General features: G+C 53.0%; 1 protein-coding gene across 1 annotated transcript in view; it reads left to right on the top strand.

Annotated features, from left to right (window-relative positions):
* The window catches only part of ACP2 (acid phosphatase 2, lysosomal), a 134002-nt gene that overhangs the window by 94341 nt on the left and 13938 nt on the right, over positions 1-25723 (top strand). The window contains exons 6-7 of the mRNA XM_068261305.1: positions 17991-18080; positions 25064-25196. Coding sequence (XP_068117406.1) covers positions 17991-18080; positions 25064-25196 — 223 coding nt within the window. The remainder of the gene's footprint in view (positions 1-17990; positions 18081-25063; positions 25197-25723) is intronic.

Below are 25723 nucleotides of genomic sequence, written 5' to 3'. Positions count from 1 at the left end.
AGTACCAGCGTTACACTTGCACATAGGTCAGTAGCTTGCATGAGGCCGGGTGCACACATGGCAGAAACGCTAGCAGAGCAGGAATCGCAGCCTTTCATGCAGCAATGTTAGTCTATGGGGCGCAGAAGGACCAGCGTTACACTTGCACATAGGTCAGTAGCTTGCATGAGGCCGGGCGCACACATGGCAGAAACGCTAGCAGAGCGGGAATCGCAGCCTTTCATGCAGCAATGTTAGTCTATGGGGCGCAGAAGGACCAGCGTTACACTTGCACATAGGTCAGTAGCTTGCATGAGGCCGGGTGCACACATGGCAGAAACGCTAGCAGAGCGGGAATCGCAGCCTTTCATGCAGCAATGTTAGTCTATGGGGCGCAGAAGTACCAGCGTTACACTTGCACATAGGTCAGTAGCTTGCATGAGGCCGGGCGCACACATGGCAGAAACGCTAGCAGAGCGGGAATCGCAGCCTTTCATGCAGCAATGTTAGTCTATGGGGCGCAGAAGTACCAGCGTTACACTTGCACATAGGTCAGTAGCTTGCATGAGGCCGGGCGCACACATGGCAGAAACGCTAGCGGAGCAGGAAACGCTGCATTTCATGCAGCAATGTTAGTCTATGGGGCGCAGAAGTACCAGCGTTACACTTGCACATAGGTCAGTAGCTTGCATGAGGCCGAGCGCACACATGGCAGAAACGCTAGCGGAGCAGGAATCGCAGCCTTTCATGCAGCAATGTTAGTCTATGGGGCGCAGAAGTACCAGCGTTACACTTGCACATAGGTCAGTAGCTTGCATGAGGCCGGGTGCACACATGGCAGAAACGCTAGCAGAGCGGGAATCGCAGCCTTTCATGCAGCAATGTTAGTCTATGGGACGCAGAAGGACCAGCGTTACACTTGCACATAGGTCAGTAGCTTGCATGAGGCCGGGTGCACACATGGCAGAAACGCTAGCAGAGCGGGAATCGCAGCCTTTCATGCAGCAATGTTAGTCTATGGGGCGCAGAAGGACCAGCGTTACACTTGCACATAGGTCAGTAGCTTGCATGAGGCCGGGTGCACACATGGCAGAAACGCTAGCGGAGCGGGAATCGCAGCGTTTCATGCAGCAATGTTAGTCTATGGGGCGCAGAAGTACCAGCGTTACACTTGCACATAGGTCAGTAGCTTGCATGAGGCCGGGCGCACACATGGCAGAAACGCTAGCAGAGCGGGAATCGCAGCCTTTCATGCAGCAATGTTAGTCTATGGGGCGCAGAAGTACCAGCGTTACACTTGCACATAGGTCAGTAGCTTGCATGAGGCCGGGCGCACACATGGCAGAAACGCTAGCAGAGCGGGAATCGCAGCCTTTCATGCAGCAATGTTAGTCTATGGGGCGCAGAAGTACCAGCGTTACACTTGCACATAGGTCAGTAGCTTGCATGAGGCCGGGCGCACACATGGCAGAAACGCTAGCAGAGCGGGAAACGCAGCCTTTCATGCAGCAATGTTAGTCTATGGGGCGCAGAAGTACCAGCGTTACACTTGCACATAGGTCAGTAGCTTGCATGAGGCCGAGCGCACACATGGCAGAAACGCTAGCGGAGCAGGAATCGCAGCCTTTCATGCAGCAATGTTAGTCTATGGGGCGCAGAAGTACCAGCGTTACACTTGCACATAGGTCAGTAGCTTGCATGAGGCCGGGTGCACACATGGCAGAAACGCTAGCAGAGCGGGAATCGCAGCCTTTCATGCAGCAATGTTAGTCTATGGGGCGCAGAAGGACCAGCGTTACACTTGCACATAGGTCAGTAGCTTGCATGAGGCCGGGTGCACACATGGCAGAAACGCTAGCGGAGCGGGAATCGCAGCGTTTCATGCAGCAATGTTAGTCTATGGGGCGCAGAAGTACCAGCGTTACACTTGCACATAGGTCAGTAGCTTGCATGAGGCCGGGCGCACACATGGCAGAAACGCTAGCAGAGCGGGAATCGCAGCCTTTCATGCAGCAATGTTAGTCTATGGGGCGCAGAAGTACCAGCGTTACACTTGCACATAGGTCAGTAGCTTGCATGAGGCCGGGCGCACACATGGCAGAAACGCTAGCAGAGCGGGAATCGCAGCCTTTCATGCAGCAATGTTAGTCTATGGGGCGCAGAAGTACCAGCGTTACACTTGCACATAGGTCAGTAGCTTGCATGAGGCCGGGCGCACACATGGCAGAAACGCTAGCAGAGCGGGAAACGCAGCCTTTCATGCAGCAATGTTAGTCTATGGGGCGCAGAAGTACCAGCGTTACACTTGCACATAGGTCAGTAGCTTGCATGAGGCCGAGCGCACACATGGCAGAAACGCTAGCGGAGCAGGAATCGCAGCCTTTCATGCAGCAATGTTAGTCTATGGGGCGCAGAAGTACCAGCGTTACACTTGCACATAGGTCAGTAGCTTGCATGAGGCCGGGTGCACACATGGCAGAAACGCTAGCAGAGCAGGAATCGCAGCCTTTCATGCAGCAATGTTAGTCTATGGGGCGCAGAAGTACCAGCGTTACACTTGCACATAGGTCAGTAGCTTGCATGAGGCCGGGTGCACACATGGCAGAAACGCTAGCAGAGCAGGAATCGCAGCCTTTCATGCAGCAATGTTAGTCTATGGGGCGCAGAAGGACCAGCGTTACACTTGCACATAGGTCAGTAGCTTGCATGAGGCCGGGCGCACACATGGCAGAAACGCTAGCAGAGCGGGAATCGCAGCCTTTCATGCAGCAATGTTAGTCTATGGGGCGCAGAAGGACCAGCGTTACACTTGCACATAGGTCAGTAGCTTGCATGAGGCCGGGTGCACACATGGCAGAAACGCTAGCAGAGCGGGAATCGCAGCCTTTCATGCAGCAATGTTAGTCTATGGGGCGCAGAAGTACCAGCGTTACACTTGCACATAGGTCAGTAGCTTGCATGAGGCCGGGCGCACACATGGCAGAAACGCTAGCAGAGCGGGAATCGCAGCCTTTCATGCAGCAATGTTAGTCTATGGGGCGCAGAAGTACCAGCGTTACACTTGCACATAGGTCAGTAGCTTGCATGAGGCCGGGCGCACACATGGCAGAAACGCTAGCGGAGCAGGAAACGCTGCATTTCATGCAGCAATGTTAGTCTATGGGGCGCAGAAGTACCAGCGTTACACTTGCACATAGGTCAGTAGCTTGCATGAGGCCGAGCGCACACATGGCAGAAACGCTAGCGGAGCAGGAATCGCAGCCTTTCATGCAGCAATGTTAGTCTATGGGGCGCAGAAGTACCAGCGTTACACTTGCACATAGGTCAGTAGCTTGCATGAGGCCGGGTGCACACATGGCAGAAACGCTAGCAGAGCGGGAATCGCAGCCTTTCATGCAGCAATGTTAGTCTATGGGACGCAGAAGGACCAGCGTTACACTTGCACATAGGTCAGTAGCTTGCATGAGGCCGGGTGCACACATGGCAGAAACGCTAGCAGAGCGGGAATCGCAGCCTTTCATGCAGCAATGTTAGTCTATGGGGCGCAGAAGGACCAGCGTTACACTTGCACATAGGTCAGTAGCTTGCATGAGGCCGGGTGCACACATGGCAGAAACGCTAGCGGAGCGGGAATCGCAGCGTTTCATGCAGCAATGTTAGTCTATGGGGCGCAGAAGTACCAGCGTTACACTTGCACATAGGTCAGTAGCTTGCATGAGGCCGGGCGCACACATGGCAGAAACGCTAGCAGAGCGGGAATCGCAGCCTTTCATGCAGCAATGTTAGTCTATGGGGCGCAGAAGTACCAGCGTTACACTTGCACATAGGTCAGTAGCTTGCATGAGGCCGGGCGCACACATGGCAGAAACGCTAGCAGAGCGGGAATCGCAGCCTTTCATGCAGCAATGTTAGTCTATGGGGCGCAGAAGTACCAGCGTTACACTTGCACATAGGTCAGTAGCTTGCATGAGGCCGGGCGCACACATGGCAGAAACGCTAGCAGAGCGGGAAACGCAGCCTTTCATGCAGCAATGTTAGTCTATGGGGCGCAGAAGTACCAGCGTTACACTTGCACATAGGTCAGTAGCTTGCATGAGGCCGAGCGCACACATGGCAGAAACGCTAGCGGAGCAGGAATCGCAGCCTTTCATGCAGCAATGTTAGTCTATGGGGCGCAGAAGTACCAGCGTTACACTTGCACATAGGTCAGTAGCTTGCATGAGGCCGGGTGCACACATGGCAGAAACGCTAGCAGAGCGGGAATCGCAGCCTTTCATGCAGCAATGTTAGTCTATGGGGCGCAGAAGGACCAGCGTTACACTTGCACATAGGTCAGTAGCTTGCATGAGGCCGGGTGCACACATGGCAGAAACGGTAGCGGAGCGGGAATCGCAGCGTTTCATGCAGCAATGTTAGTCTATGGGGCGCAGAAGTACCAGCGTTACACTTGCACATAGGTCAGTAGCTTGCATGAGGCCGGGCGCACACATGGCAGAAACGCTAGCAGAGCGGGAATCGCAGCCTTTCATGCAGCAATGTTAGTCTATGGGGCGCAGAAGTACCAGCGTTACACTTGCACATAGGTCAGTAGCTTGCATGAGGCCGGGCGCACACATGGCAGAAACGCTAGCAGAGCGGGAATCGCAGCCTTTCATGCAGCAATGTTAGTCTATGGGGCGCAGAAGTACCAGCGTTACACTTGCACATAGGTCAGTAGCTTGCATGAGGCCGGGCGCACACATGGCAGAAACGCTAGCAGAGCGGGAATCGCAGCCTTTCCTGCAGCAATGTTAGTCTATGGGGCGCAGAAGGACCAGCGTTACACTTGCACATAGGTCAGTAGCTTGCATGAGGCCGAGCGCACACATGGCAGAAACGCTAGCGGAGCAGGAATCGCAGCCTTTCATGCAGCAATGTTAGTCTATGGGGCGCAGAAGTACCAGCGTTACACTTGCACATAGGTCAGTAGCTTGCATGAGGCCGGGTGCACACATGGCAGAAACGCTAGCAGAGCAGGAATCGCAGCCTTTCATGCAGCAATGTTAGTCTATGGGGCGCAGAAGTACCAGCGTTACACTTGCACATAGGTCAGTAGCTTGCATGAGGCCGGGTGCACACATGGCAGAAACGCTAGCAGAGCAGGAATCGCAGCCTTTCATGCAGCAATGTTAGTCTATGGGGCGCAGAAGGACCAGCGTTACACTTGCACATAGGTCAGTAGCTTGCATGAGGCCGGGCGCACACATGGCAGAAACGCTAGCAGAGCGGGAAACGCAGCCTTTCATGCAGCAATGTTAGTCTATGGGGCGCAGAAGGACCAGCGTTACACTTGCACATAGGTCAGTAGCTTGCATGAGGCCGGGCGCACACATGGCAGAAACGCTAGCAGAGCGGGAATCGCAGCCTTTCATGCAGCAATGTTAGTCTATGGGGCGCAGAAGTACCAGCGTTACACTTGCACATAGGTCAGTAGCTTGCATGAGGCCGGGTGCACACATGGCAGAAACGCTAGCGGAGCGGGAATCGCAGCCTTTCATGCAGCAATGTTAGTCTATGGGGCGCAGAAGTACCAGCGTTACACTTGCACATAGGTCAGTAGCTTGCATGAGGCCGGGTGCACACATGGCAGAAACGCTAGCAGAGCGGGAATCGCAGCCTTTCATGCAGCAATGTTAGTCTATGGGGCGCAGAAGGACCAGCGTTACACTTGCACATAGGTCAGTAGCTTGCATGAGGCCGGGCGCACACATGGCAGAAACGCTAGCAGAGCGGGAATCGCAGCCTTTCATGCAGCAATGTTAGTCTATGGGGCGCAGAAGGACCAGCGTTACACTTGCACATAGGTCAGTAGCTTGCATGAGGCCGGGCGCACACATGGCAGAAACGCTAGCAGAGCGGGAATCGCAGCCTTTCATGCAGCAATGTTAGTCTATGGGGCGCAGAAGTACCAGCGTTACACTTGCACATAGGTCAGTAGCTTGCATGAGGCCGGGCGCACACATGGCAGAAACGCTAGCAGAGCGGGAATCGCAGCCTTTCATGCAGCAATGTTAGTCTATGGGGCGCAGAAGGACCAGCGTTACACTTGCACATAGGTCAGTAGCTTGCATGAGGCCGGGCGCACACATGGCAGAAACGCTAGCGGAGCGGGAAACGCAGCCTTTCATGCAGCAATGTTAGTCTATGGGGCGCAGAAGTACCAGCGTTACACTTGCACATAGGTCAGTAGCTTGCATGAGGCCGGGTGCACACATGGCAGAAACGCTAGCAGAGCGGGAATCGCAGCCTTTCATGCAGCAATGTTAGTCTATGGGGCGCAGAAGTACCAGCGTTACACTTGCACATAGGTCAGTAGCTTGCATGAGGCCGGGTGCACACATGGCAGAAACGCTAGCGGAGCGGGAAACGCAGCCTTTCATGCAGCAATGTTAGTCTATGGGGCGCAGAAGTACCAGCGTTACACTTGCACATAGGTCAGTAGCTTGCATGAGGCCGGGTGCACACATGGCAGAAACGCTAGCAGAGCGGGAATCGCAGCCTTTCATGCAGCAATGTTAGTCTATGGGGCGCAGAAGTACAAGCGTTACACTTGCACATAGGTCAGTAGCTTGCATGAGGCCGGGCGCACACATGGCAGAAACGCTAGCGGAGCGGGAATCGCAGCCTTTCATGCAGCAATGTTAGTCTATGGGGCGCAGAAGGACCAGCGTTACACTTGCACATAGGTCAGTAGCTTGCATGAGGCCGGGCGCACACATGGCAGAAACGCTAGCAGAGCGGGAATCGCAGCCTTTCATGCAGCAATGTTAGTCTATGGGGCGCAGAAGTACCAGCGTTACACTTGCACATAGGTCAGTAGCTTGCATGAGGCCGGGTGCACACATGGCAGAAACGCTAGCAGAGCGGGAATCGCAGCCTTTCATGCAGCAATGTTAGTCTATGGGGCGCAGAAGGACCAGCGTTACACTTGCACATAGGTCAGTAGCTTGCATGAGGCCGGGTGCACACATGGCAGAAACGCTAGCGGAGCGGGAATCGCAGCGTTTCATGCAGCAATGTTAGTCTATGGGGCGCAGAAGTACCAGCGTTACACTTGCACATAGGTCAGTAGCTTGCATGAGGCCGGGCGCACACATGGCAGAAACGCTAGCAGAGCGGGAATCGCAGCCTTTCATGCAGCAATGTTAGTCTATGGGGCGCAGAAGTACCAGCGTTACACTTGCACATAGGTCAGTAGCTTGCATGAGGCCGGGCGCACACATGGCAGAAACGCTAGCAGAGCGGGAATCGCAGCCTTTCATGCAGCAATGTTAGTCTATGGGGCGCAGAAGTACCAGCGTTACACTTGCACATAGGTCAGTAGCTTGCATGAGGCCGGGCGCACACATGGCAGAAACGCTAGCAGAGCGGGAAACGCAGCCTTTCATGCAGCAATGTTAGTCTATGGGGCGCAGAAGTACCAGCGTTACACTTGCACATAGGTCAGTAGCTTGCATGAGGCCGAGCGCACACATGGCAGAAACGCTAGCGGAGCAGGAATCGCAGCCTTTCATGCAGCAATGTTAGTCTATGGGGCGCAGAAGTACCAGCGTTACACTTGCACATAGGTCAGTAGCTTGCATGAGGCCGGGTGCACACATGGCAGAAACGCTAGCAGAGCGGGAATCGCAGCCTTTCATGCAGCAATGTTAGTCTATGGGGCGCAGAAGGACCAGCGTTACACTTGCACATAGGTCAGTAGCTTGCATGAGGCCGGGTGCACACATGGCAGAAACGCTAGCGGAGCGGGAATCGCAGCGTTTCATGCAGCAATGTTAGTCTATGGGGCGCAGAAGTACCAGCGTTACACTTGCACATAGGTCAGTAGCTTGCATGAGGCCGGGCGCACACATGGCAGAAACGCTAGCAGAGCGGGAATCGCAGCCTTTCATGCAGCAATGTTAGTCTATGGGGCGCAGAAGTACCAGCGTTACACTTGCACATAGGTCAGTAGCTTGCATGAGGCCGGGCGCACACATGGCAGAAACGCTAGCAGAGCGGGAATCGCAGCCTTTCATGCAGCAATGTTAGTCTATGGGGCGCAGAAGTACCAGCGTTACACTTGCACATAGGTCAGTAGCTTGCATGAGGCCGGGCGCACACATGGCAGAAACGCTAGCAGAGCGGGAAACGCAGCCTTTCATGCAGCAATGTTAGTCTATGGGGCGCAGAAGTACCAGCGTTACACTTGCACATAGGTCAGTAGCTTGCATGAGGCCGAGCGCACACATGGCAGAAACGCTAGCGGAGCAGGAATCGCAGCCTTTCATGCAGCAATGTTAGTCTATGGGGCGCAGAAGTACCAGCGTTACACTTGCACATAGGTCAGTAGCTTGCATGAGGCCGGGTGCACACATGGCAGAAACGCTAGCAGAGCAGGAATCGCAGCCTTTCATGCAGCAATGTTAGTCTATGGGGCGCAGAAGTACCAGCGTTACACTTGCACATAGGTCAGTAGCTTGCATGAGGCCGGGTGCACACATGGCAGAAACGCTAGCAGAGCAGGAATCGCAGCCTTTCATGCAGCAATGTTAGTCTATGGGGCGCAGAAGGACCAGCGTTACACTTGCACATAGGTCAGTAGCTTGCATGAGGCCGGGCGCACACATGGCAGAAACGCTAGCAGAGCGGGAATCGCAGCCTTTCATGCAGCAATGTTAGTCTATGGGGCGCAGAAGGACCAGCGTTACACTTGCACATAGGTCAGTAGCTTGCATGAGGCCGGGTGCACACATGGCAGAAACGCTAGCAGAGCGGGAATCGCAGCCTTTCATGCAGCAATGTTAGTCTATGGGGCGCAGAAGTACCAGCGTTACACTTGCACATAGGTCAGTAGCTTGCATGAGGCCGGGCGCACACATGGCAGAAACGCTAGCAGAGCGGGAATCGCAGCCTTTCATGCAGCAATGTTAGTCTATGGGGCGCAGAAGTACCAGCGTTACACTTGCACATAGGTCAGTAGCTTGCATGAGGCCGGGCGCACACATGGCAGAAACGCTAGCGGAGCAGGAAACGCTGCATTTCATGCAGCAATGTTAGTCTATGGGGCGCAGAAGTACCAGCGTTACACTTGCACATAGGTCAGTAGCTTGCATGAGGCCGAGCGCACACATGGCAGAAACGCTAGCGGAGCAGGAATCGCAGCCTTTCATGCAGCAATGTTAGTCTATGGGGCGCAGAAGTACCAGCGTTACACTTGCACATAGGTCAGTAGCTTGCATGAGGCCGGGTGCACACATGGCAGAAACGCTAGCAGAGCGGGAATCGCAGCCTTTCATGCAGCAATGTTAGTCTATGGGACGCAGAAGGACCAGCGTTACACTTGCACATAGGTCAGTAGCTTGCATGAGGCCGGGTGCACACATGGCAGAAACGCTAGCAGAGCGGGAATCGCAGCCTTTCATGCAGCAATGTTAGTCTATGGGGCGCAGAAGGACCAGCGTTACACTTGCACATAGGTCAGTAGCTTGCATGAGGCCGGGTGCACACATGGCAGAAACGCTAGCGGAGCGGGAATCGCAGCGTTTCATGCAGCAATGTTAGTCTATGGGGCGCAGAAGTACCAGCGTTACACTTGCACATAGGTCAGTAGCTTGCATGAGGCCGGGCGCACACATGGCAGAAACGCTAGCAGAGCGGGAATCGCAGCCTTTCATGCAGCAATGTTAGTCTATGGGGCGCAGAAGTACCAGCGTTACACTTGCACATAGGTCAGTAGCTTGCATGAGGCCGGGCGCACACATGGCAGAAACGCTAGCAGAGCGGGAATCGCAGCCTTTCATGCAGCAATGTTAGTCTATGGGGCGCAGAAGTACCAGCGTTACACTTGCACATAGGTCAGTAGCTTGCATGAGGCCGGGCGCACACATGGCAGAAACGCTAGCAGAGCGGGAAACGCAGCCTTTCATGCAGCAATGTTAGTCTATGGGGCGCAGAAGTACCAGCGTTACACTTGCACATAGGTCAGTAGCTTGCATGAGGCCGAGCGCACACATGGCAGAAACGCTAGCGGAGCAGGAATCGCAGCCTTTCATGCAGCAATGTTAGTCTATGGGGCGCAGAAGTACCAGCGTTACACTTGCACATAGGTCAGTAGCTTGCATGAGGCCGGGTGCACACATGGCAGAAACGCTAGCAGAGCGGGAATCGCAGCCTTTCATGCAGCAATGTTAGTCTATGGGGCGCAGAAGGACCAGCGTTACACTTGCACATAGGTCAGTAGCTTGCATGAGGCCGGGTGCACACATGGCAGAAACGCTAGCGGAGCGGGAATCGCAGCGTTTCATGCAGCAATGTTAGTCTATGGGGCGCAGAAGTACCAGCGTTACACTTGCACATAGGTCAGTAGCTTGCATGAGGCCGGGCGCACACATGGCAGAAACGCTAGCAGAGCGGGAATCGCAGCCTTTCATGCAGCAATGTTAGTCTATGGGGCGCAGAAGTACCAGCGTTACACTTGCACATAGGTCAGTAGCTTGCATGAGGCCGGGCGCACACATGGCAGAAACGCTAGCAGAGCGGGAATCGCAGCCTTTCATGCAGCAATGTTAGTCTATGGGGCGCAGAAGTACCAGCGTTACACTTGCACATAGGTCAGTAGCTTGCATGAGGCCGGGCGCACACATGGCAGAAACGCTAGCAGAGCGGGAAACGCAGCCTTTCATGCAGCAATGTTAGTCTATGGGGCGCAGAAGTACCAGCGTTACACTTGCACATAGGTCAGTAGCTTGCATGAGGCCGAGCGCACACATGGCAGAAACGCTAGCGGAGCAGGAATCGCAGCCTTTCATGCAGCAATGTTAGTCTATGGGGCGCAGAAGTACCAGCGTTACACTTGCACATAGGTCAGTAGCTTGCATGAGGCCGGGTGCACACATGGCAGAAACGCTAGCAGAGCAGGAATCGCAGCCTTTCATGCAGCAATGTTAGTCTATGGGGCGCAGAAGTACCAGCGTTACACTTGCACATAGGTCAGTAGCTTGCATGAGGCCGGGTGCACACATGGCAGAAACGCTAGCAGAGCAGGAATCGCAGCCTTTCATGCAGCAATGTTAGTCTATGGGGCGCAGAAGGACCAGCGTTACACTTGCACATAGGTCAGTAGCTTGCATGAGGCCGGGCGCACACATGGCAGAAACGCTAGCAGAGCGGGAATCGCAGCCTTTCATGCAGCAATGTTAGTCTATGGGGCGCAGAAGGACCAGCGTTACACTTGCACATAGGTCAGTAGCTTGCATGAGGCCGGGTGCACACATGGCAGAAACGCTAGCAGAGCGGGAATCGCAGCCTTTCATGCAGCAATGTTAGTCTATGGGGCGCAGAAGTACCAGCGTTACACTTGCACATAGGTCAGTAGCTTGCATGAGGCCGGGCGCACACATGGCAGAAACGCTAGCAGAGCGGGAATCGCAGCCTTTCATGCAGCAATGTTAGTCTATGGGGCGCAGAAGTACCAGCGTTACACTTGCACATAGGTCAGTAGCTTGCATGAGGCCGGGCGCACACATGGCAGAAACGCTAGCGGAGCAGGAAACGCTGCATTTCATGCAGCAATGTTAGTCTATGGGGCGCAGAAGTACCAGCGTTACACTTGCACATAGGTCAGTAGCTTGCATGAGGCCGAGCGCACACATGGCAGAAACGCTAGCGGAGCAGGAATCGCAGCCTTTCATGCAGCAATGTTAGTCTATGGGGCGCAGAAGTACCAGCGTTACACTTGCACATAGGTCAGTAGCTTGCATGAGGCCGGGTGCACACATGGCAGAAACGCTAGCAGAGCGGGAATCGCAGCCTTTCATGCAGCAATGTTAGTCTATGGGACGCAGAAGGACCAGCGTTACACTTGCACATAGGTCAGTAGCTTGCATGAGGCCGGGTGCACACATGGCAGAAACGCTAGCAGAGCGGGAATCGCAGCCTTTCATGCAGCAATGTTAGTCTATGGGGCGCAGAAGGACCAGCGTTACACTTGCACATAGGTCAGTAGCTTGCATGAGGCCGGGTGCACACATGGCAGAAACGCTAGCGGAGCGGGAATCGCAGCGTTTCATGCAGCAATGTTAGTCTATGGGGCGCAGAAGTACCAGCGTTACACTTGCACATAGGTCAGTAGCTTGCATGAGGCCGGGCGCACACATGGCAGAAACGCTAGCAGAGCGGGAATCGCAGCCTTTCATGCAGCAATGTTAGTCTATGGGGCGCAGAAGTACCAGCGTTACACTTGCACATAGGTCAGTAGCTTGCATGAGGCCGGGCGCACACATGGCAGAAACGCTAGCAGAGCGGGAATCGCAGCCTTTCATGCAGCAATGTTAGTCTATGGGGCGCAGAAGTACCAGCGTTACACTTGCACATAGGTCAGTAGCTTGCATGAGGCCGGGCGCACACATGGCAGAAACGCTAGCAGAGCGGGAAACGCAGCCTTTCATGCAGCAATGTTAGTCTATGGGGCGCAGAAGTACCAGCGTTACACTTGCACATAGGTCAGTAGCTTGCATGAGGCCGAGCGCACACATGGCAGAAACGCTAGCGGAGCAGGAATCGCAGCCTTTCATGCAGCAATGTTAGTCTATGGGGCGCAGAAGTACCAGCGTTACACTTGCACATAGGTCAGTAGCTTGCATGAGGCCGGGTGCACACATGGCAGAAACGCTAGCAGAGCGGGAATCGCAGCCTTTCATGCAGCAATGTTAGTCTATGGGGCGCAGAAGGACCAGCGTTACACTTGCACATAGGTCAGTAGCTTGCATGAGGCCGGGTGCACACATGGCAGAAACGGTAGCGGAGCGGGAATCGCAGCGTTTCATGCAGCAATGTTAGTCTATGGGGCGCAGAAGTACCAGCGTTACACTTGCACATAGGTCAGTAGCTTGCATGAGGCCGGGCGCACACATGGCAGAAACGCTAGCAGAGCGGGAATCGCAGCCTTTCATGCAGCAATGTTAGTCTATGGGGCGCAGAAGTACCAGCGTTACACTTGCACATAGGTCAGTAGCTTGCATGAGGCCGGGCGCACACATGGCAGAAACGCTAGCAGAGCGGGAATCGCAGCCTTTCATGCAGCAATGTTAGTCTATGGGGCGCAGAAGTACCAGCGTTACACTTGCACATAGGTCAGTAGCTTGCATGAGGCCGAGCGCACACATGGCAGAAACGCTAGCGGAGCAGGAATCGCAGCCTTTCATGCAGCAATGTTAGTCTATGGGGCGCAGAAGTACCAGCGTTACACTTGCACATAGGTCAGTAGCTTGCATGAGGCCGGGTGCACACATGGCAGAAACGCTAGCAGAGCAGGAATCGCAGCCTTTCATGCAGCAATGTTAGTCTATGGGGCGCAGAAGTACCAGCGTTACACTTGCACATAGGTCAGTAGCTTGCATGAGGCCGGGTGCACACATGGCAGAAACGCTAGCAGAGCAGGAATCGCAGCCTTTCATGCAGCAATGTTAGTCTATGGGGCGCAGAAGGACCAGCGTTACACTTGCACATAGGTCAGTAGCTTGCATGAGGCCGGGCGCACACATGGCAGAAACGCTAGCAGAGCGGGAATCGCAGCCTTTCATGCAGCAATGTTAGTCTATGGGGCGCAGAAGGACCAGCGTTACACTTGCACATAGGTCAGTAGCTTGCATGAGGCCGGGTGCACACATGGCAGAAACGCTAGCAGAGCGGGAATCGCAGCCTTTCATGCAGCAATGTTAGTCTATGGGGCGCAGAAGTACCAGCGTTACACTTGCACATAGGTCAGTAGCTTGCATGAGGCCGGGCGCACACATGGCAGAAACGCTAGCAGAGCGGGAATCGCAGCCTTTCATGCAGCAATGTTAGTCTATGGGGCGCAGAAGTACCAGCGTTACACTTGCACATAGGTCAGTAGCTTGCATGAGGCCGGGCGCACACATGGCAGAAACGCTAGCGGAGCAGGAAACGCTGCATTTCATGCAGCAATGTTAGTCTATGGGGCGCAGAAGTACCAGCGTTACACTTGCACATAGGTCAGTAGCTTGCATGAGGCCGAGCGCACACATGGCAGAAACGCTAGCGGAGCAGGAATCGCAGCCTTTCATGCAGCAATGTTAGTCTATGGGGCGCAGAAGTACCAGCGTTACACTTGCACATAGGTCAGTAGCTTGCATGAGGCCGGGTGCACACATGGCAGAAACGCTAGCAGAGCGGGAATCGCAGCCTTTCATGCAGCAATGTTAGTCTATGGGACGCAGAAGGACCAGCGTTACACTTGCACATAGGTCAGTAGCTTGCATGAGGCCGGGTGCACACATGGCAGAAACGCTAGCAGAGCGGGAATCGCAGCCTTTCATGCAGCAATGTTAGTCTATGGGGCGCAGAAGGACCAGCGTTACACTTGCACATAGGTCAGTAGCTTGCATGAGGCCGGGTGCACACATGGCAGAAACGCTAGCGGAGCGGGAATCGCAGCGTTTCATGCAGCAATGTTAGTCTATGGGGCGCAGAAGTACCAGCGTTACACTTGCACATAGGTCAGTAGCTTGCATGAGGCCGGGCGCACACATGGCAGAAACGCTAGCAGAGCGGGAATCGCAGCCTTTCATGCAGCAATGTTAGTCTATGGGGCGCAGAAGTACCAGCGTTACACTTGCACATAGGTCAGTAGCTTGCATGAGGCCGGGCGCACACATGGCAGAAACGCTAGCAGAGCGGGAATCGCAGCCTTTCATGCAGCAATGTTAGTCTATGGGGCGCAGAAGTACCAGCGTTACACTTGCACATAGGTCAGTAGCTTGCATGAGGCCGGGCGCACACATGGCAGAAACGCTAGCAGAGCGGGAAACGCAGCCTTTCATGCAGCAATGTTAGTCTATGGGGCGCAGAAGTACCAGCGTTACACTTGCACATAGGTCAGTAGCTTGCATGAGGCCGAGCGCACACATGGCAGAAACGCTAGCGGAGCAGGAATCGCAGCCTTTCATGCAGCAATGTTAGTCTATGGGGCGCAGAAGTACCAGCGTTACACTTGCACATAGGTCAGTAGCTTGCATGAGGCCGGGTGCACACATGGCAGAAACGCTAGCAGAGCGGGAATCGCAGCCTTTCATGCAGCAATGTTAGTCTATGGGGCGCAGAAGGACCAGCGTTACACTTGCACATAGGTCAGTAGCTTGCATGAGGCCGGGTGCACACATGGCAGAAACGCTAGCGGAGCGGGAATCGCAGCGTTTCATGCAGCAATGTTAGTCTATGGGGCGCAGAAGTACCAGCGTTACACTTGCACATAGGTCAGTAGCTTGCATGAGGCCGGGCGCACACATGGCAGAAACGCTAGCAGAGCGGGAATCGCAGCCTTTCATGCAGCAATGTTAGTCTATGGGGCGCAGAAGTACCAGCGTTACACTTGCACATAGGTCAGTAGCTTGCATGAGGCCGGGCGCACACATGGCAGAAACGCTAGCAGAGCGGGAATCGCAGCCTTTCATGCAGCAATGTTAGTCTATGGGGCGCAGAAGTACCAGCGTTACACTTGCACATAGGTCAGTAGCTTGCATGAGGCCGGGCGCACACATGGCAGAAACGCTAGCAGAGCGGGAAACGCAGCCTTTCATGCAGCAATGTTAGTCTATGGGGCGCAGAAGTACCAGCGTTACACTTGCACATAGGTCAGTAGCTTGCATGAGGCCGAGCGCACACATGGCAGAAACGCTAGCGGAGCAGGAATCGCAGCCTTTCATGCAGCAATGTTAGTCTATGGGGCGCAGAAGTACCAGCGTTACACTTGCACATAGGTCAGTAGCTTGCATGAGGCCGGGTGCACACATGGCAGAAACGCTAGCAGAGCAGGAATCGCAGCCTTTCATGCAGCAATGTTAGTCTATGGGGCGCAGAAGTACCAGCGTTACACTTGCACATAGGTCAGTAGCTTGCATGAGGCCGGGTGCACACATGGCAGAAACGCTAGCAGAGCAGGAATCGCAGCCTTTCATGCAGCAATGTTAGTCTATGGGGCGCAGAAGGACCAGCGTTACACTTGCACATAGGTCAGTAGCTTGCATGAGGCCGGGCGCACACATGGCAGAAACGCTAGCAGAGCGGGAATCGCAGCCTTTCATGCAGCAATGTTAGTCTATGGGGCGCAGAAGGACCAGCGTTACACTTGCACATAGGTCAGTAGCTTGCATGAGGCCGGGTGCACACATGGCAGAAACGCTAGCAGAGCGGGAATCGCAGCCTTTCATGCAGCAATGTTAGTCTATGGGGCGCAGAAGTACCAGCGTTACACTTGCACATAGGTCAGTAGCTTGCATGAGGCCGGGCGCACACATGGCAGAAACGCTAGCAGAGCGGGAATCGCAGCCTTTCATGCAGCAATGTTAGTCTATGGGGCGCAGAAGTACCAGCGTTACACTTGCACATAGGTCAGTAGCTTGCATGAGGCCGGGCGCACACATGGCAGAAACGCTAGCGGAGCAGGAAACGCTGCATTTCATGCAGCAATGTTAGTCTATGGGGCGCAGAAGTACCAGCGTTACACTTGCACATAGGTCAGTAGCTTGCATGAGGCCGAGCGCACACATGGCAGAAACGCTAGCGGAGCAGGAATCGCAGCCTTTCATGCAGCAATGTTAGTCTATGGGGCGCAGAAGTACCAGCGTTACACTTGCACATAGGTCAGTAGCTTGCATGAGGCCGGGTGCACACATGGCAGAAACGCTAGCAGAGCGGGAATCGCAGCCTTTCATGCAGCAATGTTAGTCTATGGGGCGCAGAAGGACCAGCGTTACACTTGCACATAGGTCAGTAGCTTGCATGAGGCCGGGCGCACACATGGCAGAAACGCTAGCAGAGCAGGAATCGCAGCCTTTCATGCAGCAATGTTAGTCTATGGGGCGCAGAAGTACCAGCGTTACACTTGCACATAGGTCAGTAGCTTGCATGAGGCCGGGCGCACACATGGCAGAAACGCTAGCAGAGCGGGAAACGCAGCCTTTCATGCAGCAATGTTAGTCTATGGGGCGCAGAAGGACCAGCGTTACACTTGCACATAGGTCAGTAGCTTGCATGAGGCCGGGCGCACACATGGCAGAAACGCTAGCAGAGCGGGAATCGCAGCCTTTCATGCAGCAATGTTAGTCTATGGGGCGCAGAAGGACCAGCGTTACACTTGCACATAGGTCAGTAGCTTGCATGAGGCCGGGTGCACACATGGCAGAAACGCTAGCAGAGCGGGAATCGCAGCCTTTCATGCAGCAATGTTAGTCTATGGGGCGCAGAAGGACCAGCGTTACACTTGCACATAGGTCAGTAGCTTGCATAAGGCCGGGCGCACACATGGCAGAAACGCTAGCAGAGCGGGAATCGCAGCCTTTCATGCAGCAATGTTAGTCTATGGGGCGCAGAAGGACCAGCGTTACACTTGCACATAGGTCAGTAGCTTGCATGAGGCCGGGTGCACACATGGCAGAAACGCTAGCGGAGCGGGAATCGCAGCCTTTCATGCAGCAATGTTAGTCTATGGGGCGCAGAAGTACCAGCTTTGCACTTGCGATTTACAGTAAGCGTTCTGCAGACGCTGGTAGTGTTGCATATTATGCAGGCTGGCTGCCATAGTGAAAGTCTATAGTAACGCATATGCATTGCGTCTTTCATGTGTTTTTTAAATGCGTTTTTCATTAAAAAGTAAAGATTTGTGATTTGTTTCCGCTTCCTGTTGTCTTCCCAGTGATTTGCATAAATTAAAAAAACCGCATATGCGTATTTCATTAGCGAACGGCAAACGCATTAAAACGCACGCAAAAAGCATGAAAACTGCATCGGCATAAAAACGCAAATGCAAAACGCACCAAAAACACAGTAAAACGCAATGGAAAATCACAAACGCACCATCCGAAAATGCTACTTTTTCATGCTATGTCCTATGTGAACCCACCTAAGGGGTTGTGTTCCCATATATATTGATACATTCAAGGTTTTATTTTCTTTTGGGGTTTTTTCGCCTCCAGGATTTTATGAAAATGGTGGTGAATGAGACTGGGCTGTCTACCTGCACCTTAGAATCCGTGTGGACCATCTCAGACATCCTTTTCTGCGAAGTAAGTGTATAGAATTCTCATTCACTGTCCCCTAATAAAATAATAAATCACCATCATTTCTAGTGAATTGATATTCTGTATTTTGTTATGACTAAATAAACACAATATACCCAAAGGATGTTTAACCTCTTCCCCATTGCTGCTACGCATATCTACGCCCCCTAGACTTTTTGCCGCCAGAGGCAAATTTAGGAGAGAGCTGCTGCCGCCGTCGCCCCCCCCCCCCCCCCGCCCGTCCGTGGGTGCGGGGGGGCCAGCTGCCGAGCCGGAGGGGTAGCGGGCAGGTCGGGGGTATTGGGCCTAGCGGTGGGGAGGGGGGTCGGACCACCCCCCTCCCTCGCCTGGGTCCCCTGATCTGCGCTCCCCTCCAGCCTGTAATTAGGAAGCCGCTGCCCGATCGTAAGAGGCACGGGCGGGGAGGACTCACCTTATCCGCGCTCCAGCGAGCGTTCCACTGTCGTCACTTCCTGCATCGCCGTCCACTTACAATACAGTGGGCGGTGATGCAGGAAGTGACGTCAGTGGAGCGCTCGCTGGAACGCGGAAAAGGTGAGTCCTCCCCGCCCACTGCCTCTTACAATCTGGCAGCGGCTTCCTAATTACAGGCTGGAGGGGAGCGCAGATCGGGGGACCCAGGCGAGGGAGGGGGGTGGTCCGACCCCCCTCCCCACCGCTAGGCCCAATACCCCCGACCTGCCCGCTACCCCTCCGGCTCGGCAGCTGGCCCCCCCGCACCCACGGACGGGCGGGGGGGGGGGGGGCGACGGCGGCAGCAGCTCTCTCCTAAATTTGCCTCTGGCGGCAAAAAGTCTAGGGCCAGCCCTGTCTACGCCCCTGGTACGCAAGTAAAGTTTTAGGGGGCGTAGATATGCGTAGCAGCAATGGGGAAGAGGTTAAACATCCGACCCCCCCCCCCCCCCCTCCCCACCGCTAGGCCCAATACCCCCGACCTGCCCGCTACCCCTCCGGCTCGGCAGCCGGCCCCCCCGGGCGGGTGCCGCCCTTAGAAGTTTGCAGCCTGAGGCAAATGTTTCACCCCGCCTCATGAGCGGGCCTGGCCCTGGGCGTAGATATGCATATTTGTTTATTTAGCCGTTCACTTGTGATCGCCCGCATGCTCCTTTTCGTTTCCGTTGCCATCCTGCCAGTTCGTGATCGGTGAATAGGAACATGTGTTCCCAAAGACAATCACAGTGCTTGTAATGAATGAAAGCCAGCGTCAGCAAGATGCTGGTACTCATTCACAAAGTAAAAGTAAAGAACACTTACACAACACTTCCTGTGGAATTAGGTGTGGCGACATCTTGTGGCCACAAAGGAAAAATACACCTACATACAGTGTCATATATAAAATAAATCCATTTTTGTTTTTAACCCCCTCCCCACCGCAAAGTTACCGAAATAAAACACACACAATAGGGACATCATTTAAAAAAATATACATAAATAGTTACCTTAGGGACTTTTTCAATATGTATGTCTAGAGGGTATATCACCGTTGTAGTATATAAACCGTTATTTCCAAATAAAATATTGCCATACGTAGGGACATCCATTTTACTTTACAACTGTAATGGCTGAAAACGAAGAAATAAGGATTTTTTTTTTCAGTTTTTTTTTGTTTTTTATTCTCTTTAAAATGCTTACAAAAAAAATACCGTATTTTTCGGACTAGAAGACGCACCGGACTATAAGACGCACCTAGGTTTGGAGGGCAAAATCCAGGAAAAAAAATATATACTAAACCTGGTGCATCTACAGTGCATGGGTATTTTGTAGACCCTTTCCCCCAATTATGTCCACCTGTGTCCTCTGTCCATAGCCCCTGTGACCTTTGTCCTTACCATGTCCTCTGGCCCCCTGTGTCACTTGTCTGCGCCACCGGTGTCTGCTGACCATACCCCCTGTGACATCTGTTCATACTGTGTCCTCTATCTGTCCCCCTGTGTCACCTGTCCATCCCCTTGTTTCACCTGTCTACACCCCTTGTGTCTGCTGTCCATACCCCTGTCCTCTGTCCATCCTGTGTCCTCTGTTCCCTGACAATGTGCATCCATGTGTCCCCCCAGAAGGAAGTGCAGGGGCAGACTAGAGTGCACTCACTTACTCAATCCCGGCTCTGAGTGCTGCATCTGCCTATTTCACCTTCCCTGCAGGCAAGTTGTAATCACAGGCTTTGTCCCCGCTGATGGTATCAGCCGACATGCTGCATAGGTGGCTCTGGCACGAGCCTGGTCTTTTTCTGTGTGTCTGCGTAAACTACTGTCCGCCCCAGCCATAAGATCTTCACCACTGCTGGCTGACATCGGAGCGGTGCATCTGTGCACCAGCTCTCTGGTGGTTTCATCCCGCTGTATCGCCGCATATAATCCGCGGGCCTCCCCGACGCAGATTCATGAACGGGACCATCGCGGCCACCCTCTTCTCTCTTCTAGACCATTAACCAATCAGGCGGGGGGCGCTGTCCCTGACCACCAATCACAGCCACCCTCTGCCTCCTTTCCTCTTCTGATTGGCCGCGATGGTCTGTGTACCAGAGTGGCACACTGCCTGGGAAAGGGGGAATCCTCTACTGATTGGGAGGAAGTTCCTCTGAAAACCTAATTACCGGTAGAGCTGTGTGAAACGCCATATTCTTATTTTCATTTTGAAAGGTTGAAAAGCTGGGTGTGAAGTTTGAGCCGGATACACTGACACGCCTCACTGTACACACTACAGCCCTGCACATTGTACTGTCAGTGTACAGTTCCATGTGTCTGATTACTCTGTGCAGCATGCTTCACTGACACGCCTCACTGCACACACTACAGCCCTGCACATTGTACTGTCAGTGTACAGTTCCATGTGTCTGATTACTCTGTGCAGCATGCTTCACTGACCACATCGGCACTGTGATGCTGATTCATCCACTGCACAGACATGAATGGCCAGGCATGTATATGCCCCAGAACCTGTATGTATCATTCAGCATACCTCGAATCAGGCACAGTGGAAAACAATAAAATTGCAAAGCAGTATTCTGCCTTCTGCATTTAACAAACCTGCATTTACCACCCCCCCCCCCCCCTTCCCCTCTCAGCTGCATACCCCTTTATCATGAATAATCCAGACATAAATAGTATTCAACACCGCCGGGATATTGAGTGGCAGCAGGAAGAGCCATACTCAGCTCACTGGCGCCGAGAACATACATACGAAAAAAGTCACCATCCAATGCACACATGACAGCGGGACATTCAAAAACGATGCAGGAAATTTGGGCACACCATGTACCGCCATAATGTGAGTTGCGGCTAATAGCGTCATATAGAGCCCAAATTACTATAAAAACGGCTTAATTGGCTAGCAATAGCTGGCAGCCAAATTGCATCTTTCCCCGACTGTCCTCAGCGGCCTGGAGGGGGAATCGAAATTAATGTCGCCGGGACTTGTGCAAGAGCAGGATGAGCAGTTTTTCGGCTTTGTTCTGCGCCCAAATTTACCAGTACTTTAATAACATGCATGCTCCTAAGGCACCCATTAGGTGTTCAGTCAAATAATAGAGATGGGAAGTTCGGATCTTTTCAATGATCCGGATGATTCGAATCGGATCATTGAAAAGATCCGGATCTTTGATCCGAATCTCGGATCATTTTACTACCGAAGCATTCGGGGGGTGAAATGAATAGCAGGACAGTGCATCCTATACACGTCCAGTGCTAGGGAATATACAGGACAAGATCTCCCCAGACTACCCTCACTCCTGCGTGTTGCCATACCCAGTGCATCCTATATACATATCCATTTGCCATACCATTACAGGGTGAGGAGAAGCCCCCTCTCCCCTCACTCCTGCGTGTTGCCATACCCAGTGCACCCTATACACTCGTCCAGTGCTAGCTGGGACTATGGGAGGAGGAGAAGCTCTTGTTTTGCTAAAATGTTGGAACACTCTTCCATCACTCCTGCTTGCCATACATGATCCCTGCTGTGGACAGGAGAAGGGGAGGGGGGTGGACACACAGATAAGGGGAGAAGATGGACAGAGGGCAGGGAGTGGACAGAGGAGGGACGAGCAGAGAGCAGAAATGTTTGCACGTAATACCCACATGCTGAAGTCATATGCTTTACATGTATTTCACCTATATGCTCATCTGTATGCCTTGAATGGAAACGTCGCACAGTGAAAGAAAGCATTCCCCAAAGATAAGTGCAGCTGTGGCGAGTGCAGGAGGATTATATTACGCTGCAATCACAGTGCCTGCAAAGTTACTGTGCTGTGCTGAGCTGAGCCAAAAGCTTCCAATGTGGTCACTGTGCACAACTACGGAACAGACAGCCTGTAATGGGCAGCACATTGCAGCCAGTATGTGTGCTCTACACATATCTGGCAGTGGCACCCATGTCCCCTCTCTCTTATCTACCTGTCCCTGCAAGGCTGCCTCCCATCCAACAGAGCGATCCATCTCTGCTCTGCTTCCAGGACCCCGCTGCCCGCTGAGAGGGTGGGGGCGTGTCACTCCTGGCCCCACCCCTTTTTGCGATCCGAATCACTCATTTTGATGATTCGGATGATTCGACTAACAAAATAGATTCGGATCAAAGATCCGAATCGTTCATGATCCGGACAACACTATCAAATAATACTTTATCAACTTGATGTTACCCATCAAAGCCTTTCTCTCTGATGGACATCAGAATCATTTTATTTCGCCAAGTACAATGTGAGTTGTACCCGGAATTGTTTTTGGTACAAACAGGGTCGGTGGTGGTAAAGTAAGCATACATAGGTACAGTAGATACAGTATATACACAGTGCATACATATATTAGATACATACAGTAGTTACAATGCATATACAAGGCATAGAGTAGAGAGTAGAGTTAAAGCATAGCTAGAGGGATCCGTAGGAATGGACCCAGGAGAAAAGACCCGGGGGGGGGGGGGACATCCGCTGCCGTACATGGCACTGAAACGCTTCTCCAGCGATAATTTGAATCAGATGCCCCCCAAGTCTGTCCTGAGGAAGAGGAGAGGAAAGGAGAGAGAGGAAGGACAGTGAGATAGGTGTACAACAGCAGTGAAGAATGAAGACAGTGAAGAAAGCAGTGAAAAAAAGATAAGACCCCCCCCCCCCCCCTAGGATTGCAGGTGGAAGGTGGCAGCACCAGGTTGTTGGAGCAGGGTCCGGGGGGCCAGGATGGCCTCAGGAAAGTTCCTCTGTGGAGGGCCTGGATATGGATGGTGGTCTGGCTCACTATGGGACACAGCAGAGACATCAGGTTCCCAGGCAGCAGAGAGAGTAAAAGGCAGGCAGAGCATGTCGGCTGGAGATTGAGGTGCCTGCATCAGGGTGAATCCGCTCCTGGGCCTATGATCGCAGCCACGTGGGTGGCATCCACATAGATGTTATGCTATGGCCCTATGATGGGAGTGACCAGTGCAGCAGTGAGCGGCTTGGGCAACAGCTGTAGGCCTGAGGGTAGATCCAGAGGTTCAAGATTAGCGTTGGTGTTTGAATCTGGGTTTCCTAATTCGGAAACCCTATTACTCCACACGGCAGCACCTCAGCTAGTGGAGGGGGCCACGGGGTTGTGTTCCACGCAGCGTTTTCCTTGAGTCTGATGATTCCTCCTTCCAAGCCGGAAGAAGGAAGCAATGGAGTCCGCAAAACGCTGCGTGGCCCGCATGTGAGTGACCTCCCCATGACCCTCTCCACTAGCTTTGGTATCTAGCTACTCAAGATATAATTACTCCATGTCTTAAGAAACAACTTGGCACGTTTTTCTTTGGCTTGCAGGGCAAAAAATTATGAAAAAGAATTTCACTTTTTCAATCATCAGACCACTGGACAATTTTCCACTTTGCTTCAATCCACCTCAATCCACAATCCACCTGATCTGATTATTTCCGGATTTTAGGGCTCAAAAGTGGTGCAATTTTTTTTTTTTTTGCATTGCACACTTTCAGACCTGAAAAACAAGGGAAAAAAATCACGTCGCAGAGAGATCTGCAACAGCCCGGTATTTACTCACCTCCCTGGAATCCAGAGCTGCAATTCTCTCTCCATCCTCCAGGTGGCACTGTAACCCTATAGTGAGATTGCCGTCTGTCGTCATGACTACAAAAGGCAATCTCACCAGAGGGATGCAGAGCCTCTGCGGACAGGAATGAGAATGGCTGCCAGCATCTGGGTCCGGAGAGGCGAGTTAAAGGAAACCAGAGCAGATTAAAAAAAAAAAAAACGTTTTACACCTACCTGGGGCTTTCTCCAGCCCCACCTGCTCAGATCGCTCCCAAGCCGCCGCCCTCCGTTGTCTGCAGCTCCGGTACCGGGTCCCGCCACATCTGTCAGACGCAGCCAGTCTGACGTAAGAGAAGTGTGCTCTTTGCTTATCTCTCTAGCGGCTGCTGGAGCAATACTTAGAGGGCACACTTCTCATGTGTAGACTGGCCCCGAATGGCCAGACCCAGTACCGGAGCTGCGGACATCGGAGGAGCGATCTGAGCAGATGGGGCTGGAGGAAGCCCCAGGCATGTATAAAACTTTTCCTATTTTTCAGCTCTGGTACACTTTAAAACATCTGCTGTACGCTATACTCTGCAGAGACCTCCCAGAAGCTACCAGGAGTCAAGCTCGGGGTTACCACTCTGAGCTGCAGTTTTCTGCCCCAAGCCTGACTCGGGGTTACCGCCAGGGAGGATAAATGTGTGGGCCCAGAGAAGGCAGCTGTGCTTCTGCATCAAGAGCTTAGTGTGTTTGCACTGAGGTCACAGACAGTAGTTCTGGAAGCATATGTCTGTAGCCCTTCCAGAGCACTGGATGTATGAGCGTAGATCTGGCATTGGAGGTTTGTTGTAGCGATGCTGGGAAAAATGTGTGTGTGTCCCAACGACTGCTGTCTGCCTGTCCTATAACACAGCTTGTTCCGTCACATGTGAGCAGCGTGCAATAATATCTCTTTCTGAATAAAGTACTGCTGTTGGTTTCTTTTCCTTTGCAGTCAAGGCATAACCTGAGCCTCCCTGCCTGGGCGACCCCCGAGGTGCTGGCACGATTGATCGATTTAAAGGATTTCAGCTTCAGGTTCCTCTTTGGAATAACCGGCCAGGAGCAGAAAGCTCGCCTGCAGGGAGGTAAGTCCAAGCCTCAGAAATGAAGATGTCCTACCTGCCGGCACATAGCAAGGCCGGGGTGTAACTAGAGGGCGTAGCTGCAGGGCGGCCCAGAATTATGAGAGGCCCCCAACTACTAACCTTCCCTTCTTCCCATACAGGGGTCTATACTCCAGGTGTGTTTGTGGCTACACTTGTTATAGGAGTGAAGATCAGGATGGCCATACTTGTTTTTTGACTCTTGTGAGATGGGCACCAAGGGGAGGCAAGGGATCATGGGGGGGGGGGGGGGAGGGGGGGGGTTGCAATCAAGTTTCACTGGAGGACCTCATGATTTGTAGTTCTGCCACTGTAGCAAGGGGTAAACCTTTCTTCTGAGGAGCTCATTGTAATAAAAAAAAGTGTGCGATAAATTCATTATCACCTGGGCCTTTATTTATTGTATTTATAAAGCGCCAGCATATTATGCAGCGCTGGACATTAGTTTAGGTTGCAGACAATATTTAGGGGTGACAAACAGCAATATGACAATACAGGAATACAAGAAA

Source organism: Hyperolius riggenbachi, chromosome 11 (assembly GCF_040937935.1).
Source record: "Hyperolius riggenbachi isolate aHypRig1 chromosome 11, aHypRig1.pri, whole genome shotgun sequence".
Lineage (NCBI taxonomy): Eukaryota > Metazoa > Chordata > Amphibia > Anura > Hyperoliidae > Hyperolius > Hyperolius riggenbachi.
Note: the sequence above shows the minus strand (reverse complement) of the source record. Positions and strands in the feature narration are given on the sequence as shown.